The sequence below is a fragment of the Heliangelus exortis genome, chromosome 1 (genome assembly GCF_036169615.1).
Source record: "Heliangelus exortis chromosome 1, bHelExo1.hap1, whole genome shotgun sequence".
NCBI lineage: Eukaryota > Metazoa > Chordata > Aves > Apodiformes > Trochilidae > Heliangelus > Heliangelus exortis.
Window position 1 is genome coordinate 103,448,057 of NC_092422.1, and position 17,164 is coordinate 103,465,220.

Here is a 17,164-nt window from a genome sequence, read left to right on the forward strand (position 1 = left end):
TCTGGCTTGCAGCTCCCTCCATATCTTCCTCGTGGACAACAAAAGAAAAAAATAGTGATTTTGCATGGAAAAAAAAAAGCTCTTCTTGCTGTCCGGTTCTAGAAACAGGGCCTGGAGTGGAATGTAAAGGGAAAATCCTGCTCATCTCCTCATGCTCTGAAACCGAATATATCCCATATGGTCAGGATCTTCACAGGATTTTGCAACTAGACTCCTAACAGCTCCCTGATGATTTCATGCAAGTGGCAATTGAAAAAGCTTAGTGCTTGGCCAAAATTTGGCATTTCCCCCCTCCCCTCCCAGGTCCTCTATTAGAACAGCAAATGATCTATTTGGTATAAAACACCAAACCTTCAGTCCTTGAGCCAGAACATAGACATGCAAAAATTTCTTCATTAAACAGTTCTAAAATAATTTTAGCAAGGCAAAAGTTGCCTCCTTAGTGGGAATCACTGAACGTTGCCAAAAAAAGTCAGTTTGAGATAAATAATTTGCATGCAAAGTCTCAACTTGATCAGTCAGAACTGCCAGAAAATTATAAAATTAAAAAGGGTCTTACACAAATAAGTGCCAAGTAGGGAATCTAGAAAGTCTGGTTGTAAAATAGCCTCTAGTGTTAATGCAACTTAAAAAGATATTAAAAAAAAAAAAAAAAAAAAAAAAAAAAAAAAAAAAAAAAAAGAGACTTTGTAGCAGAAGCAATGAACTGAACTGAAACAGTCTTGTTCAAAATCCCTTTGATGCTAGGCTTTCACTCCATCTGATTTTAGTAGAGAACCAGTTTAGAACACTTGTTTTACATTTTCAACAGAAGACAAATCCTTAGCTCTAAAAATTAATCTCATGAAAAAAATAGAAACTCAGGGTGCTGTAATTTACAAAGAGATTTATGAGTTCTTCAGTTGCATAAGAATCAAAAGAAAGCATTAGCTAATTGTTGAGAAATACAGACCAAACTGAAAATGCTACATAAAAAATATAACAATAGAATTCACATTAAATTATTTATTCAGTAATTAAAACAGTGACAGTTTTCTTTATACAAAGTCCCACCCCCATCAGCTTTGACACGAAGGAAAAAAAAGTTCAATGGAGTTTTAAGGGAAGTAGGGTTAGAAAACAGGTGGGGGGAGGGAAGGGACCCTGATTTGACTGATGGTTTTAAACAACAGCTACAAACAGCTTGCAGAGAAAGTGCAGCATAGTTCTGCAGATACTTTACTAGATTACTGTAAACCTCAACTGCTATAAATATCAGTTGTCTATAGGTACTAGTTACCTGAGCCCAAGATCACCAGAATCAATGCTGATTCCAGTTCATGTCCACTGATGTTGGACCAGACCCCAGGCCACCACTGGACTGCAATTCAGGCATTCAAGGCTGGTCCCAATGATGTCAATATCATCAAAGATTTCCAAGGATGATGAGAGGAGGAAGCAGGATATGGGCTCCTGTATGAAAAGGGCCATTACTAATGATGCACAGCTGATCAATCTCAAAGGCTCGAACCTCTGAGCAGGTGGGTGAGGTAATTGTGATGTTTTAATTACCCCACCCCTAAACTATCTTTACTGAGAGCTAAAAACATCCTCCATTTCACAGGGAACTCCAGACCAACTTTCTCAGGTCCCACTCTGGTGTGATATAGACCACAGAGCAGTAACAGATCATGGGCACTGTGCATACCAAGGGTTTCCACGGACATCCCCAACTCCCCTTGGAAAGCAGTTCACCTCTGGGGTAAGTATAAGCCTGCCAACATAGTGTAATTTTAGTATGTTGAGCAGTGTCTCCCAACCATCTATATACAATGCTGGAGAGGATCATCTCTGCTCACAGGTCTACAAGCTCAACCTTTGCAAGATTTTCCTGCTTCTCTTGTAACAGGAGTTCCAGCAAGAGTCCCTTAGTCTTTAAAGGGACATCTTTCTGTATCACAAATGTCAGATTGTGCCCATAGGGCTAATATGTAAAAGTAGTATTTATTTTTAAATACCTTCCTGCTTTACATGAGATTTCAGTTCCAAACAACATGCATCCACTTTTAAAAAATCCACACAAACAATAATTATCAACCAAATACCCTTTAAAAGCTCAAAGGCTGACACAGTAAAGCCAAAAAAAAAAGTCAATTTTAAAAATATATATATATTTAAAACCTTTATAAGAAATATATGTTGCTGGTCCATTGATATGGAGAAAAAGCTTGTACTTGAAATAAATCAGAAGAATCATATTCAAAAGATATGCTTGTCTGCTGAAAGGCTATGTATTGCACCTCTCTACATAACCCTATTGACTCCATGGTCGTCTTTACAGGTAAAACAAATCGGGTGTTTTGAAAGGTTTCTTTTTGTGGGTCTTTTGTGTGTCTGTGTTATTTTTGTTGTTTGGTTTGGGTTGTTTTTTTTTTTAACACATATGAAAAAATTCCATTCACTCCTGAGGTTACAAAACATACAATAAAATTCCTACATTTTCTCAGTCTCAAATAAAATTTGGTGATGTCCTTCACTTTCAAAGGATGCACATGAGGGTATAATGGAGGGAGACAGATGTAGCTAAACATGTGTATATATATGTATACTAATGTATATAAATATATATATATATACACAGAGAATTGTGGGAGGAGAGTAAGACATACACAATAGCCTAGAAGGAGAAAGGCTGGGTACAGGAAAGTTGATCCTAAATGTGGGTGGGGAGAAATGTGACATTCCCCTCCTGCAACCTTTGCTCTCTGAGAGCTGTGATGAGAGATTCATTCTTGAAAGTATGTTTTGAGGCAGAAATAGATAACTGAGAGAAGACTGACATTCACTGGAGATCTTCACACTAAGGAAGAGGTGTTGGATAAACCAGTAACTGATTTTGTGTGTCTGGTGAGGGGAGAAATCAGAACCAAGTCCATTTTACTTTTGCCAAGAGTAGCTTGCTTCTTCAGCACTCCAGAAATCGAATCTGCTGGGTGGCCAGCAGCTGTAGTATTCCATCATCTTATTGGGATGGAAATACCCAATGGAAACAAGCTGATACCTGCTTTCAAAAACTGGTGGACAGCTTGAATCCTCCCAGTCTTCAAATAAAGGCATAAAAATTGACAGCAGATTTCTCAACATTAACAGGAATAAAATCAAATCCTTGATAACTTTAAGGACTTTAGCATGTAGATTTTCTTGAAATAAAACAATAATTTCTCCAAGTTCTCCCACAAAAATAGTGAGTACAGAGTACAACATGTTTTGAAAGTCTTCGCAAAATTAATCATCTGCTTTCTTGGGACAGCATCTGAAATTACCAAACACAAAAGGAAAGAAACAACTCCCTTAGTAATGCATTAAGACACATAACTTGTCTATGACCTGATTTACAGGTCCTTTTTGTCCTATCTGTGGAAACGAGCGATCTTAACATTTCTGCTTCTTTCTCGCTGCCATCAGTTCTCCTAAACTGCAACACTGTGAGCAAGCATTCCCCTCTCCTCTTCCAAGAAGAAAACCATTTCAGCATCTGCTTTCCATAAACACATTTGTGCGTGAGTATAAGTGTGCGTGTATGAGAGAAGAGAGAGTGCTTTTACTTTCAACTTGCCCGTTAGTACAGGGGATGGTTAGTGACTGAGGAAAAAAAAAATAAATCTACTTGACTTTCAGAGTCGATTGGCTGGTGCATGCCTGGTTATAGATGATAGCATGTTTTTATTGGCACTTGTCTCTCAGAGCCTGCAGAGCAACAGAAGTTCTTTCAGAACACTCACAGGTTCAGTAGTGGAATCTGGGCACTCAACAGTAGCCCTTGAGGTGGAGGAGGCAATAGTTTTGCCACACGTTCATTCCCATTGCCCATCAAGTCAATAAAACAATCCAGAAGGGATTCCAGTGCAAACTGAGGACTGTTTTTTCTTGTTTCTATTCTGCTTTGACATCTATAGAGAACTGCAGGAGGTTCCTCACCATCTGAACTAGCAAAGGGAAAAGCAATGAATTGACTGGTCTTGCTGGGCTTTAAAATATTTAGGGATGTCAAATATACTACAACTCAAAACCCAAACCAAAACCCAGAAGTTTAAAGAGAGTATGTTGCCTCTTTGCCTTCCAGCTTTGTAAAGACCAGGCCCGGGGGGTGGGGAGAAGGCCCTTTTCTTTTTTCTCTCACTATTTCTAGTACTGTCAAAATTCCTAAGTCAGAACTCTTACTTAAGATATCTTCTGAACTATCCTATCCTGATAAGAAAGTGAATTGTGTCAGCTATTACTGTTTCCTCCCATACACTTTTCCCACTGCACTGTGTTCATTGATGATTTGAGGAGCTGACTCCAACTGTGCAGCAATATTAAATTACACTCTCATGATAGTTCTATATAAGAGAAAGAGGTGCCAATGAACTATAAAGATGAGGAAAAAACCCACAAACAACCCACCACAATTCATTCAGCACCCTAACACATAAACTATATCCCTACTCTTTTAAGGTAGTATTTAAGCATCACGGGTTCAGCACTTTTATTCTGTCTCAGACTTCTAATCAGCAAGGTAACATGCTTAAGGGTCTTACCAAATTCTGACAATCTTAATGCCTCCAGTGCCAGCATGTCAAGCCCTCTCAGATGAGAAGGGAGAATGCTCAACACCTCACAGGAGCAAGTTCAAAAAGCAAGCCCAGAGAGAAGCAGCAATGCAAGGAGGAAGGGCTGAACCTCAGAGTGGCATGCACATCCCAACACTCTCTCTCTCCTTTCACACACAGATCCATGTGGTCTCCACCTGACAAACCTACTTTTACAATGCTCGTTGCCTTCAAATTAAACTGTTTCTTATCTCAGCCACATGTTTATGTCTTGATTTCCATTTAGCTTTAGCTTTTTAGTTTGTTTTTCAGTCAGGGATGCCTGAAAACAGTGGTAACAGAAATACAATCGGTTATCAGAGCCTTGGGAAATATTACAGAGGGACCCTGTGTGCAGAGAGCAGAAAGGCAAAATCTCCAAGCAAGAGCTAGGGTCTGCCAACCCCATCCCCAGTCCTGCACTCAGCCGCACCTAAGCACATCCTGACACTCCCAGTTGGGTCACTGGGACCCAGCTGCAGCCCATCGCAGGACTCAAGCTGTCAAGGGTCATCTTGCAGCCCTTAGTGAGGATTGCATCCTGCTCACTTTGGCTGCAACTAAAGACCTTATTATGCAAGTCAGACCCAAGGCCCAAGCCAGAAATGGGGTTTCACCTTGCAGAGCAATGTGGCTACATGTGGCCGCATCATTTCCAAGTTCATATTCTTACCCAGACAGCAGCCAAGCCTGAATTCGTGCACGGTGAGCACGTGCAACTTCCTAGAAAATTAAAGAGCTGCAGCTGGGGTCTCATAAGGCCCACAGCAGATCCTAGGTTAGACAAACAGATTTTGAAGTCAACAGGAGTTGAAAATTTTAGCACTTTCCTTGAGGTGCTCAGCAAACAGATCAGGGTAGTTGAAAAGATTTTGTTTCCACTAGCTATGCATTTTTATAAAACTAACATTTCTTTCCTGAATATCACTGTTGTAAGTTATCACCCTTAAAATGGCTTAGCTGGAAATCCTGCTTTGTGAGTTAAAGTGAGAGTATACTGAAATTTATGAGCACTATGACGACCCGAAACATAACTCATAAGGGACTCTGCTCAACAGCTTCAGTGGATCATGGATGAGGCCCCAACTCATGCCTGATTTAAATCTGTAAGAGCATTTGGTCCAGTGTGAAAAAATGGATGGGTTGTAAATACAGTTCCTGTAACCCCAGGCTTTGCTCCATGCTAAAGATGTTTGCGAGTTTCTGACAATCAGCACAGCATAAAGCCATATTACAATCTAACACCACCAGGAAAACTATCTGGTTGAAACTTTAGATGTGAATTACACTTGCTTAAGCTAGAACAAAAGCACAAAAGCCATCAAAATTTAATAATCTGGAAACAAGGAAGGTTTAGCTCTTTAAAAAGAAAGGATAGATAGACACTTGAGGTAACAAAACAACAAAAAAAGGCACAATCACATCACAGACATCTAAAATCAGCATTTTATACATTTTTGCCAGTGCTTCTCTGAGAGCAAGTTCTTTAAACAGAACTTAACAATTTTAATTTTTTTTAAAAAAATACATCATCCTAAAATAGCCCACCAATCCTTACCCAAACTTTCTGTATTTCTACAAAAATAGATGCACAAAGAGCTACAAAATACTGTATTCCTGAAAGGAGGCGCACTGTAGTTAAGGGAGAGTCTTTTCCCTGACAACTGAGACTGTCCATAAAAATATCAAGCTGAACAAAACAAAACACTGTTAAAGGAGCAGAGAGGAGTTAGAATTGCCCAGCTACAGCAGGCTCAGATGAGAAAAGAAAGAAAAGTTAGGGTTGTTTTTTTCCAACACTTTGGGACCCTTAAATGGCCTTATGAATGAAAGGCTCAATAGCAAAACCAGAATGGTTGGCTCTTCATCTTCATGTGTGTCCTTTGCCCCATGCAGAAGGAGTCAACAGCTCTTATATCGCCTGCCCAGCTGCACTCACTCCAGCTCTAGCTGGTCTTAATTTAGCTGAACTTCAGAACCAAGATGTTTCCTTGCTCTTGTCCTGATGCTGTAGACCTACATTTCAGAGAAGAGAAAAAATAATTACAATTTGATACAGCTTTTTCCTCTCCCTCCCCAAACAGCTGAAGTAAGGATGAACATTTTAAAAGAAGGGAAAAAAAACCCACATCTTACCAGCCTCATGAGCTTATTAGTAACATTTCTATTGCTCTAAATTTTGCAGTTGATGTGTGATAAATTTAAACTACACTTTAACCTTTAGACTGGCTCAAGCAGTTCAGCACTGCTGATAAAATCCCATATGCACTTTCTTGTTTTGGCCTCACTGGGGGCCTAGCATGGCATGATAACACCCTTCAGCAAGGTCTGCACTGACAATCCAGTCAATAGAACATTTTCTGTTGTTAGGAGCCAGCCACAGATCCTGCATCCTTTAGAGAGGACCTGTGATACTTCAGGATCTCAGTTTCTAAGGCACTTCACCTTGCAGGGAAGAGAAGGAAAGCATTCCTTCAGCAGGAGCATAAAAACCCAAATAATTTCACCTACAGAGTGTCAGATTTTTAGCCAAGAGTGACCAATGCTTCTACATGGGGAAAAATTAATGATTTTCAGTTTGCACTTGTTATGAGTTCCTCTAATATTTTTCTTTATAGAAATTGAGGACTATCTAATAAATGTGGTACTGCGTGGTATCCTTAGCATTATAGACTTGGAACCTGTGTTATAATCTGGAGCTTCATTTCTCCAGAGGGATTCAATCTTTGCTAAATTTACACCCAACAGGGTGTGGACCTACAAGCCAGACAATGGAAAGAGAGATGTGGGTGAAACTTCCCAAGGATACATTCTTGCCCATTTATAGAGAAAGTAGAAAGGAGAGAGGTGCAGGCACCTATTTTAAGTGGTAGTAAAGCACTTAGTACTCACTGATTTAAAACCTGCTCTTTGGCAGTTTGAGCCAAGCAAATCACAATTTGTGAAATGGAGGTGGCACTGACCACATTAGTGCTACACAGACAGCAATGTATTATACACTATGTAGCAAGGCAATATATAGTGTGTAGCAAGACCAATGCGTCAATTACCTGATCTGCTAAGATTTTAGGGCCACTTTCACCACAAATTGAAGTAGGTGCATCTCCAGCTGCAATCGTTGAAGCTGCCTGTTCAGTTGAATTGTGAAAATTGACAGCTCCATGTGCCAAGCATGGATCTCTCAATTCTATATCTGATCACATAATGAAACACAAAGGAAGACCCAAATGTTTTCAGAAAGCCTGAAGGGCATTCTGAATTCAGACCTGACCACCACTTCCTTGTTCTAGGAATACAGACATAATTTCAGAACTGAGCTACAACACAATTAACACTCACATAACAGATATGAGCATATGGCTCTACCCATGTGAGCGTTCCTAAACTGTGTCCAAACTCCTCTGTGTCCAGCAGTGCACTGAGAGGTAAAGCAGAGCATGCAGGCATAGCATGCCAAACCCCATTCAGTGGCTTTCTGCTCCATTTCATAGAATCATAGAATGATTTTGTTTGGAAAAGACCTTTAAGATCATCTGGTCCAACCGTTAACTCAATTCTGCCAAGCCCACCAATAAACCATGTCCTTGAGCATCACATCTACATATCCTTTAAATACCTTCATGGATAATGACTCAACCACTTCCCTGGGCAGCCTGTTTCAGTTCCTGACAACTCTTTTGAGTACAGAAATTTTTTCCTAATATCCGATCTAAACTGCTCCTGGCACATCTTGAGGCTATTTCCCCTTGATTTATCACTTCTTACTTAGGAGAACAGACCAGCTCCCACCTTGCTACTATCTCCTTTTAGGTAAATGCAGTAAGAGATATGGTTTTCCCCTCAGCCTCCTTTTCTCCAAGCTGAACAGCCCTGGTTCCCCTGAACCACTCCTTGTAAGATTGTGCTTTAGACCCTTTACCAGCTTCATTGTTCTTCTTTGTGCTCACCAGCACCTCAATGTCCTTTTTGTAGTGAGGGGTCCAAAACTGAGCATAATATTTGAAGTGTAGCCTCAGCAGTGCTGAGTAGAGGCACTTCCACCTCTTTCTTTAGTTTGAAAAAAGTCCATCAACTAAAGCATGCCTACAAAAACATATTCAGAGGGTCTTTACTCAATGAGAATAGCACCTGATCACTTAAGAGTTACTTGTTTTCCTGGCAGCATCATTCTCATGCAGTCAGCATAAACTGCTGCTAGTTTCCTTCAAAGCTCACTCAAAGTCACTGATGAAAATTTGGTGTTATTTTTCTCCTGCTATACCCTATTTCAGAGTATGTGGAAGTTTTTTAAATTCACTGGTAGAGAACAAAGGGCTACCAGAGGCAAGGGACACTAATAAGAAGAAAAGCAGTTTATATAGTTCCTAGCACTTAAAAAAAAAATAAAAAAAAATCAAGAGGATGTCCACCTGATGGCAGCAACTGATAGAAGGGGAATAACTAGCTGAAGACACCTTCCTAGCTATGTGCCTTTGCAACAAACAAAATAACTGCAAGGAGGTTTAAAGCTTAGAAACAATCCAAAAACTCAGAGTTGCCTTAGTTACAGAACTGAATGCAGACCACTTTCCATGCCTTTTCCTCATTATATTCCTACCTCCTTCATGACAAGGCAATCTACAGTCCTAACATGTCATACAAGTGCAGTCCTGCTGCTAACCAAAAGCTTTTATTTGCAGCCTGCTGGCAAGAGCATTTTCCTCTTAGAAAAGGCAGCCTTGCTTATGTTGGATGAGCCAGTATTGCCACACTAGCAAAAATTCCCATGTCTGGGCTACCAACACTACAGCTAATTGCCACACAAGCAGAATGCAGGTTCTGTAGAAACAAACAAAACCTAATGAGTTGTGACAAACTAATTGCAGGGTGTGTGCACAGAGGCAGCTCCACTGAAGACAGCAGACTGACCATTCAAACATTGTATTCAATGTGACACACTGGCACACAGGCATTAGACTTTCTGCAGTTAGCCAGGGCTAGAGTATATCAACTAATTCACCTAAATTTAAAGTTATGTACCTCAATGTGCATAACTTTGCACGAATAAAGATGTACAACTCAAACTTAAGATAAACTTACACCCCTCAGATATGCCAAAATCCTGCTGTGTGATGGGGCTGGAGGAAGCCTCCTCCAGTACATCTGCCCAACAGCAGGACAGGATATCCTCCTAGGCTTTGCAGGATCAAGGCAAGTTGCTCTGCTTTCCTCCCTGCAGGGCTGCAGACCTGGCAGCTGCCAGTGCAGCCACATCCAGTTGACCACCTGAAGTGCCAGGTGGGCCAGGCAGCTTTCTGCCCTGTTCCTGAGGAAAACACTGATGGCTGCAATCATCAGCTCCACTGCAGGACAGCAATTCTCCTCCACAGTTCCCTGGTCTGAAGTGCTCAACTCAGCTTGGGCACCCTTAATAGTAAACACAAGGGTTTAGCCCTGACACCATGGCATTACGGCTGCAGCAATGTCCCCTGTACGTAGCCATGGCTGGTAGCGCCTGACCTCACTTTGCTTTGCTTAACATCAGTGGGGCAGGGAATTGTGGTCTAAAGCAGAAATATGTTGTGCTTCTATCAATGTGTTTATATCAATGCTTGATACAAGACATACTTATGTATTGAGCTTTATAGGCTAGGCACTTCTGCTGTGTAAAGACATTGCCTATCAGCAGCCAAAAACGTAACAGGTTTCAATAGATTCTTGATGCAAAGTAGCATTTTCTTCAATCCCACTTGTACCAATGAGGAAGCTTCCAAAAGGGTTAATTTGCAGTATACAATGTGAGGATTAAGCCACATTTAATGGCACTCAGGTAGCTAAATCCTTCCTCATCCTCTAAAATAGGACCATGTAAATTTAAACAGATGTGCAAGACAGATCAATACTTTGTCAGCTCTATGAATGGTGTCTCACACATTCTATTCTGAGACACAAATTCCCAAACTATACTGTGCATGCAAAGGGAACCCCTTCTTAACCTTTGAAGTGATTCAGCATCATCCATTCATGACATCAAACATTTGGCTTAGCATGTCAAAGATGTAACAATGTAGCTGGAAGAGGGTAAGATTACAGACACTCTGCCCTGATCCCAACACTATCATTCCATATAATTCAGCATGAGGAATTTTGCAAATGTTTCTCTAATTGCATGTGACAATTGGATAAGAAATGTGACCCACCACTAAGAGAGAGGAAATAATTTTCATATCTGAAGGGTTCTGAAAGTAATATCTAGTTATATATCAAATGAGCTTTTTAATATAAATCATCTGAAGCTTGTGGAATCTGATATACAGCTCCACAGGTTTATGTCTTTTATTCTTCAGGCACATACAGGAAAAGATTTGCAGAACTCAAGTTTTTTTCCATTATGGCCTTACCCTACTCTGCAGAAACCACTTCTACACTGCAGAAAGCCAGTATGCTCTTCCACAGACCTGCCTGCTTTTAGCCACTCGGTTGAGATCGCTCTCTCACGTTAGAGTTAAATGTCATGAAATTCTGTGTGATGTGAAGACTCATGCAAGAATTCTCCTCTGGAGTGGACAGGTAGAAAGAAAAGCTTCACCTGTTCTGGTGAGTGCTAAAGGCAACCCGGTGTGGGGCTTCAGCAGCCTCTCCTCTCCTCTGAAGGAGGAGCACCTCCCCTGGGATGACACCATCGGAGATGCATGCAAAACACTGGAGCAATTGAACTCTCTCTTTTCATGGTGATACTGCCTCAAATACAAATACCAAAGCACTTGTCTCAAATGTACAAGCTGCAAGCAAGGTTGAAAAGGGAGCTCAGAGCCTTCCTGCTCTTCCCAGCAAGCTTCTGCTTGGAGAGCACAGGAGAGATAGAGCTTGCAGGGCAAGAGAGCAAATAATTGTTATGTCAAAGACTACCACTACCTGCTGTGTTTTCATTTCTTGCTCCCTTGTTCCAAAGCCTTAAGTACCGTACTAGGGCTGCCTGATAAGGGTTTGCTGTTGTGTTTCAGTGCATGGGCATTTTGAACAGTCACAAAGAAGTGAGACAATGGTCCAGATCCTCCACTCCTGCAAATCAGTCACACCTTTCCCCCCACAGAAACTTGTGGACTAAAACCTGCACTTCTGACATCAGCCAGAAATTAACAGCTCAGGCCTTTTCCACTGCCTCCTACACCAAGTAGACAACTACAAGTCATGCAAGCCACAGTTAAGCACTGCAAAATAATAAACCTGACCAAATTAGCATCTAACTGTATCCTTCCATACAGATTTTCACAAGGCACAGGCAGCACTCAGCAAAGGCTGTATTAGTCCTGTAAAACAGTGCTAGGATAACCCATAGGCCTTTCTGTGCTCCTACAGAAAGGAGAAAAAGCACCTGGTACTACTACCATCAAAGAAACAGTAGGCAAACCAACTTGCCCAACACTGAAACAACTCACTGTTTGGGCTGGACTTACACCTAAGACAGGGAGTGGCTTCTCTTGACTCACAATCCCTTACACAGTTCTCAGCTCCATCCCAAAAGCTAAGTCAAATATGAGACTTCTGGAGGTAGACTGTGGGGGCTACTGTCAGACCAGGGGACTTGTCCCCTCTAGCAGTGGCAGTGACAACCTGCTCACACTTCAGAGAAGACAGCTTGCTCCCATTATGGAATCTGTCAGAAAGGCAGAACTTGAGATTCCAGTCTTTTCAGATTATAATTTCATGCCCACAAGCATAAAATGTAATTTCTTTGGTATTGCTGGTGTGGCTGGAAATGTTACTAATAGATATAAAACTTTCCAGTGTTAAGAATCAATTTTTGCTTTTCCTTAATTTTGTGAGACAGAAAGTAGCACGGTATTGAGAGTGATTTTTTGTTCCCAGTTGCTCTTAAGGGGTGAGAGATTTGTGTTAGGCTTGCTCACTTATAATCAGGTTTTTGCTTTGTGTTATGTCACATTTAAGAAACAGCATTTTTTCTTCACCAATTCTTTGTTCCTCTGCATGCTAATCAAAGCAAGGAAAGGAAGTGTTTCTTACACATTGAATCACTTAGCTAGATCTATCATGACAAACAGATACCTTAGGGAAAAAGGGAGGGAGATGCAAACCTCTTTCCTAAATAAATAACATTATGTGTTTAAGAAGCACTAGACTGCAAGGATTCCTTTTGACCAGATAAATATCAAGGACAAAATGGATATCTCAATAGTGTGTACAAGCTCCAGGATGGATGTGCTGGAAACTGTTAGTCACCCATCACCTGACCACAAGGAACTACCAATAGCATGGGCTGCCAGATAAGAGCTTTCCAGTCAAAGCTCACAGATATACTGTATGGAGGATGCCCTATGGTAACAGACCCTACAGTACATTGAATCTAGTTCACAGACCTTTATCTAGGCTCTGCAAAAAGAAGCTTAGTTGGATGGTGAGCACAGCTCAACCAGCATCTCTATTCTCTACGTGACACCTGCATATTACACAGGAAGGAAATGATGATCTGTTCCAATTCAGACGAGTAAGATGCAATGCTGATGTACTGACAAGTTATTACTTCAGGCCTCATTGGAGCTGTATTTTGGTAAATGCACATATGAACTAGCTGAACAAGCTGGAAGCTTCCACATGGAATTTTAATTAACTATTTCCCACAAGATTTAAACCAAAAAAATGCATATCATGTCACAACTCATTTGGCTTGAGTGGGACCAAAGCAGACAAAGGTCTTTCAGAAAAAGACAGCAAGAGCTGGATGTTTCACAGCTCATCTGCCCTGACAGCCGTTTCAGGAGGTATTCCCACTCCCACCTGGACACACATATAGAGAAGGCTCTGAGAACAAGCCCTGCTTCAGCTGCAGGGAGTTAAAACATTTTGCTCAAATTCTTCCTGCTAAAACAAGTCACGGACACAATTGAACCATCTTACCTGTGTCAAACCCAAAACTTGGCACAATGTCCACGGTTCCATGAAAGGCTCCAGCCCATGCTGAGGTAGCGCTGGTGACAGCAGTGGGATCTGTCTTTGTCACGTCACACTGGGGAGCAGGAATCCTGGCTGCACGGACTGAAGGCATCAGCAGGGACCCATACCGGGGGTCGCGGTGGGAGCTGGGATGATGATGGTGCATGTGTGGATGAGGGTGATGGCGATGCATGTACACATCATGCATGTGTGCATACGAAGGGCTCACCTGAGATGCTAAAGGATAATGCCAGGATTCAGATGCAGCGGGGGGAGGTGGGGCAGTCTGATGAAGGCCGTGTCCTGGCCAGTTGCTGGGATCTGGTGTTGGGAAGGTGCCTGGTGCAGTAACGGGGAAATCGGGGTGTACTCCACTTAAGCATGGTGGAGGGGGAGGCTGATAAGAGCTGGTCCAAAATGAAGTTGGGAAACTGCTCCTTTGGCTTGAAATTGTTGAGCTTTCTGGTAGAGGAGAGAAATGAAGAATGGCTGAAGATGAACAACAAATTTAATGAGAAACACACACCCCCAATGATTTTGTGCTTTCTAAAATTTTTAACACTGAACTTAAGCTTCCTTCCTTAACAATTACGAAATCACTGGACAATTGAGTAAGAAGGGGACCCCATGATATCATCCAGTCCAAACCCCCTCCTCAACTGGGGGTTAGAAAACTTAGTTTTTTAATTTGAGTCTATTGTTTCTTGTCCTTACAGTAAGGATTGCTGAGAGCAGAGCCTGGTTCCCCTATCTTCATTCTCTCTCATTGGCTATTCACACATATTTAATAAGACCCACCCTGAGAAGACTTTTCTTCTTCAGGCTGAAGAGTCAGGCTCTGTAACGACCTTGGTACCCAAATTATGAGGAGAGGCCAACTCCTGACCAGATCAAAACACATCATTTTGAAAGGCAGCTGTTGTGGCTGTAAATGCTTCTGAGAACAGATTATTAGGTCACACAGCAGAATAGGAGACAAGAATGCCAGATCTTCTCCAGCTAAGTGCATTCTCTGATAGGATGAAGATAGTATCTAACACATAATGTTAGACCCTTAAAGAATATCTAATGTTGCCGTGTACCCAATAGGATCAGACAAGCAGAGACATCTATGTAAATGAAAGAATTTTTTGTCAGAAATAAAAGACTCACTGTTTCTCACAGCTATTCAACTTATTCACTTATATCTAAATGGATTCCAATACCTCTACATTATGAAATCCCATTCTAAAAATTCCTCTTTTGAAGGAGCAGTTAGTGCAGATGTGTAGGGAAGTATTGGAATCTCCATTCTCACAAACTTCTTGCCAGACCATGTTTGAAAGTACTGCTTCATGCAATATGTCTCAGTTTAAATAGGGGGTTGTTGTTTTGGAAGTTTTTTTGGTCAAAGATGGAAACATAAAAATACAGGACTTTCACCTCTGATGAAAGAACAGTCATAAAAATAGCCTACGGAGAAATAAAGCCAAGGAAGTTTAATATTTGATGAGGCGAGGAATCCTCTGTTCCTCATCTAACATTTACAAAAATATTTATATTATTTTGTTTAAAGTGACCTTTTGTTTTGCTTTATTTAATAAGCAACTAGAATGAGTCTCAGATGAAGACACAATTGAGAATGAACAGATTCTTCAAATGCTCCTGCCTCTGAACTTTGCTTACTCAAAAATACTCTGGAAATAAATAAAAAAAAAAAGTGGGTTTTGACTGCATCACTGCAAAACTCATGTATCTATTTTAAAATCCATTAAATGCACAGAAATTTTTCCATACATCAACTGGCTTTGATTTAGGTGATTCACTGAGCCTGATTAACTTCTGATATTGGAAATTAACTTTGCAAATGCATTACGGTGAAACAGAGATTTTATCTTTGTGCCAAACAGCTTCAGAGGCTGCAAGCTGTACTCCAACATGGTGTTCTTATAAAGGCTGTTTTGGTTTTTTTTAACAACACATTTCTCTTGTAACTGAGGCTAGAAGACTGGAGTACTTTTCCAGCATATCACAGAAGCCTCAGCACCCCTCTGAAATTGGTACTGTTCCTTATTTGTAAATTGTTCCTTGATACAAGGGATTAGGCTGAGATGGAGAGTGCACATGGCTTACAGTGTTGGCAGCAGAGCTCTCAAAAAAGCAAAACAGAGCTTCTCCATGTCCAGTCTTTTGCTTTCGTCACTAATGTTTAACAAAGAATCACAGCTCAACAAAGCATTCCCAGTATTCTGGAACACTAACCCCTGCAATCGAGAAGGTTTGGAAACTAGATTGTTATCTACATAGAAAACCCCTAAATCATCTAAGTTCAAAAAGCACAGAATACCACAAAGTATCTGCAGGACAACTTTATTACCAGGAGAGAGCAATTTGAACTACTGGGTTTGCCAATATGAACTCATCCCAGATTGCATACCAGCTTGGCTTTATCAATTCTGCAGAAGGTCTAGGCCACAGCAAAAATGTTTGGTCATTTCACAAAGGCATTACCACTGTCAAAACTCTCATGGATCAGCCTTCACTGAGTGTAACTGCAAAGGCCAGTGGAGATACCAGGTCTATCTAGGTTATATGAACATGCAAGAAAAATTTCATCCGCTCTGAATGCTCACAGAGGATGCTACTAAATACTAAGTGTGCAGCAATCCCATCAGCAAAACCATTTCTGCATCGAACCACAACCCCTGACCACCACACATTTCTACAGTGTTTAAAGGGTCTCCTTTCCTTTCCAGCTCTGAAACAGAAAAAACAACCAGTTATCTTTATAGATAACATTATGTCACACACCTTGCCTCTATGGGACATGGCATTGGAGAAACAGCCCTTTTAGCACTGTCTATGAGAAAGAAAAGAAAAAAAAAAGAATCTGAGTAACTTCCACATGCTTTCAGGAGGGGGGAAGGAGGCACTGAACAAAAATTGTCTGCCAATAAAGACATCAGTTACCACAATTTTCTATTCTAAGTACGGGAGACAGGGAGATGGCAACATCTCAGATGCTATGGAGTGGTAACTAATGCAGCTGTGCATGGTGGCTGGCTAGCTCCACCTGAAAACATGCCAAAATGCACATGCTGTAAAGAGAGGATGTATGGAATTTTCTGTAGTACATTACTTCTCATTCAAAGCAGGAGGAAAAGAACCCCAAAACTAAAGCCCAAGAAAGAACAAAGAGCCCAATACTTTCATCTCAGAAAAACAGGTTGGTAAAAATACCATTATGGTAACATTAGTTTCAAGGCACTGTCATTTGTGTCACTACCCCTGCAAAAGGTTTCAGGTAGCTACACCTACAATTGACTATTCAAAGTCCATGTTACCAGAGCCTGTTGCAGGGAACTGTATTTTATAAAAAGTCAGTTTTCAAGTTAATTGCAGCCTAAACTGATCAGTATTTTCAACATACAAAAATGAGAGCGTGCTTTTCAGGACAACAGGTGCTATTTCCTATACATAAGCTTAATCCCTCCTTGAAACAAAAAATCCCCACACAACACCCCTATGATGAAAATATAGTTTGCTCTTTCATCAGAACACTAAAAAAAAAAAAAAAAAAAAAAAAAAAAAAAAAACCAAAACAAAACGCTACAACAAGATGGAGGAAAAAAAAAAGAAAAGCA

At 40.8% G+C, this 17,164-nt stretch overlaps 1 protein-coding gene across 2 annotated transcripts in view; it reads right to left on the reverse strand.

Moving 5' to 3' along the window:
- Nucleotides 1-990: 990 nt before the first annotated feature.
- VGLL3 (vestigial like family member 3) overlaps nt 991-17,164 on the reverse strand; it is a 28,192-nt gene continuing 12,018 nt past the window's right edge. For both annotated transcript variants that reach the window (XM_071756051.1, XM_071756062.1), the window contains exons 3-4: nt 13,506-14,003; nt 991-6,626 (exon numbers count right to left, since the gene is read on the reverse strand). In XM_071756051.1, the coding sequence (XP_071612152.1) occupies nt 6,583-6,626; nt 13,506-14,003 (542 nt within the window). In that variant the 3' untranslated portion in view covers nt 991-6,582. The remainder of the gene's footprint in view (nt 6,627-13,505; nt 14,004-17,164) is intronic.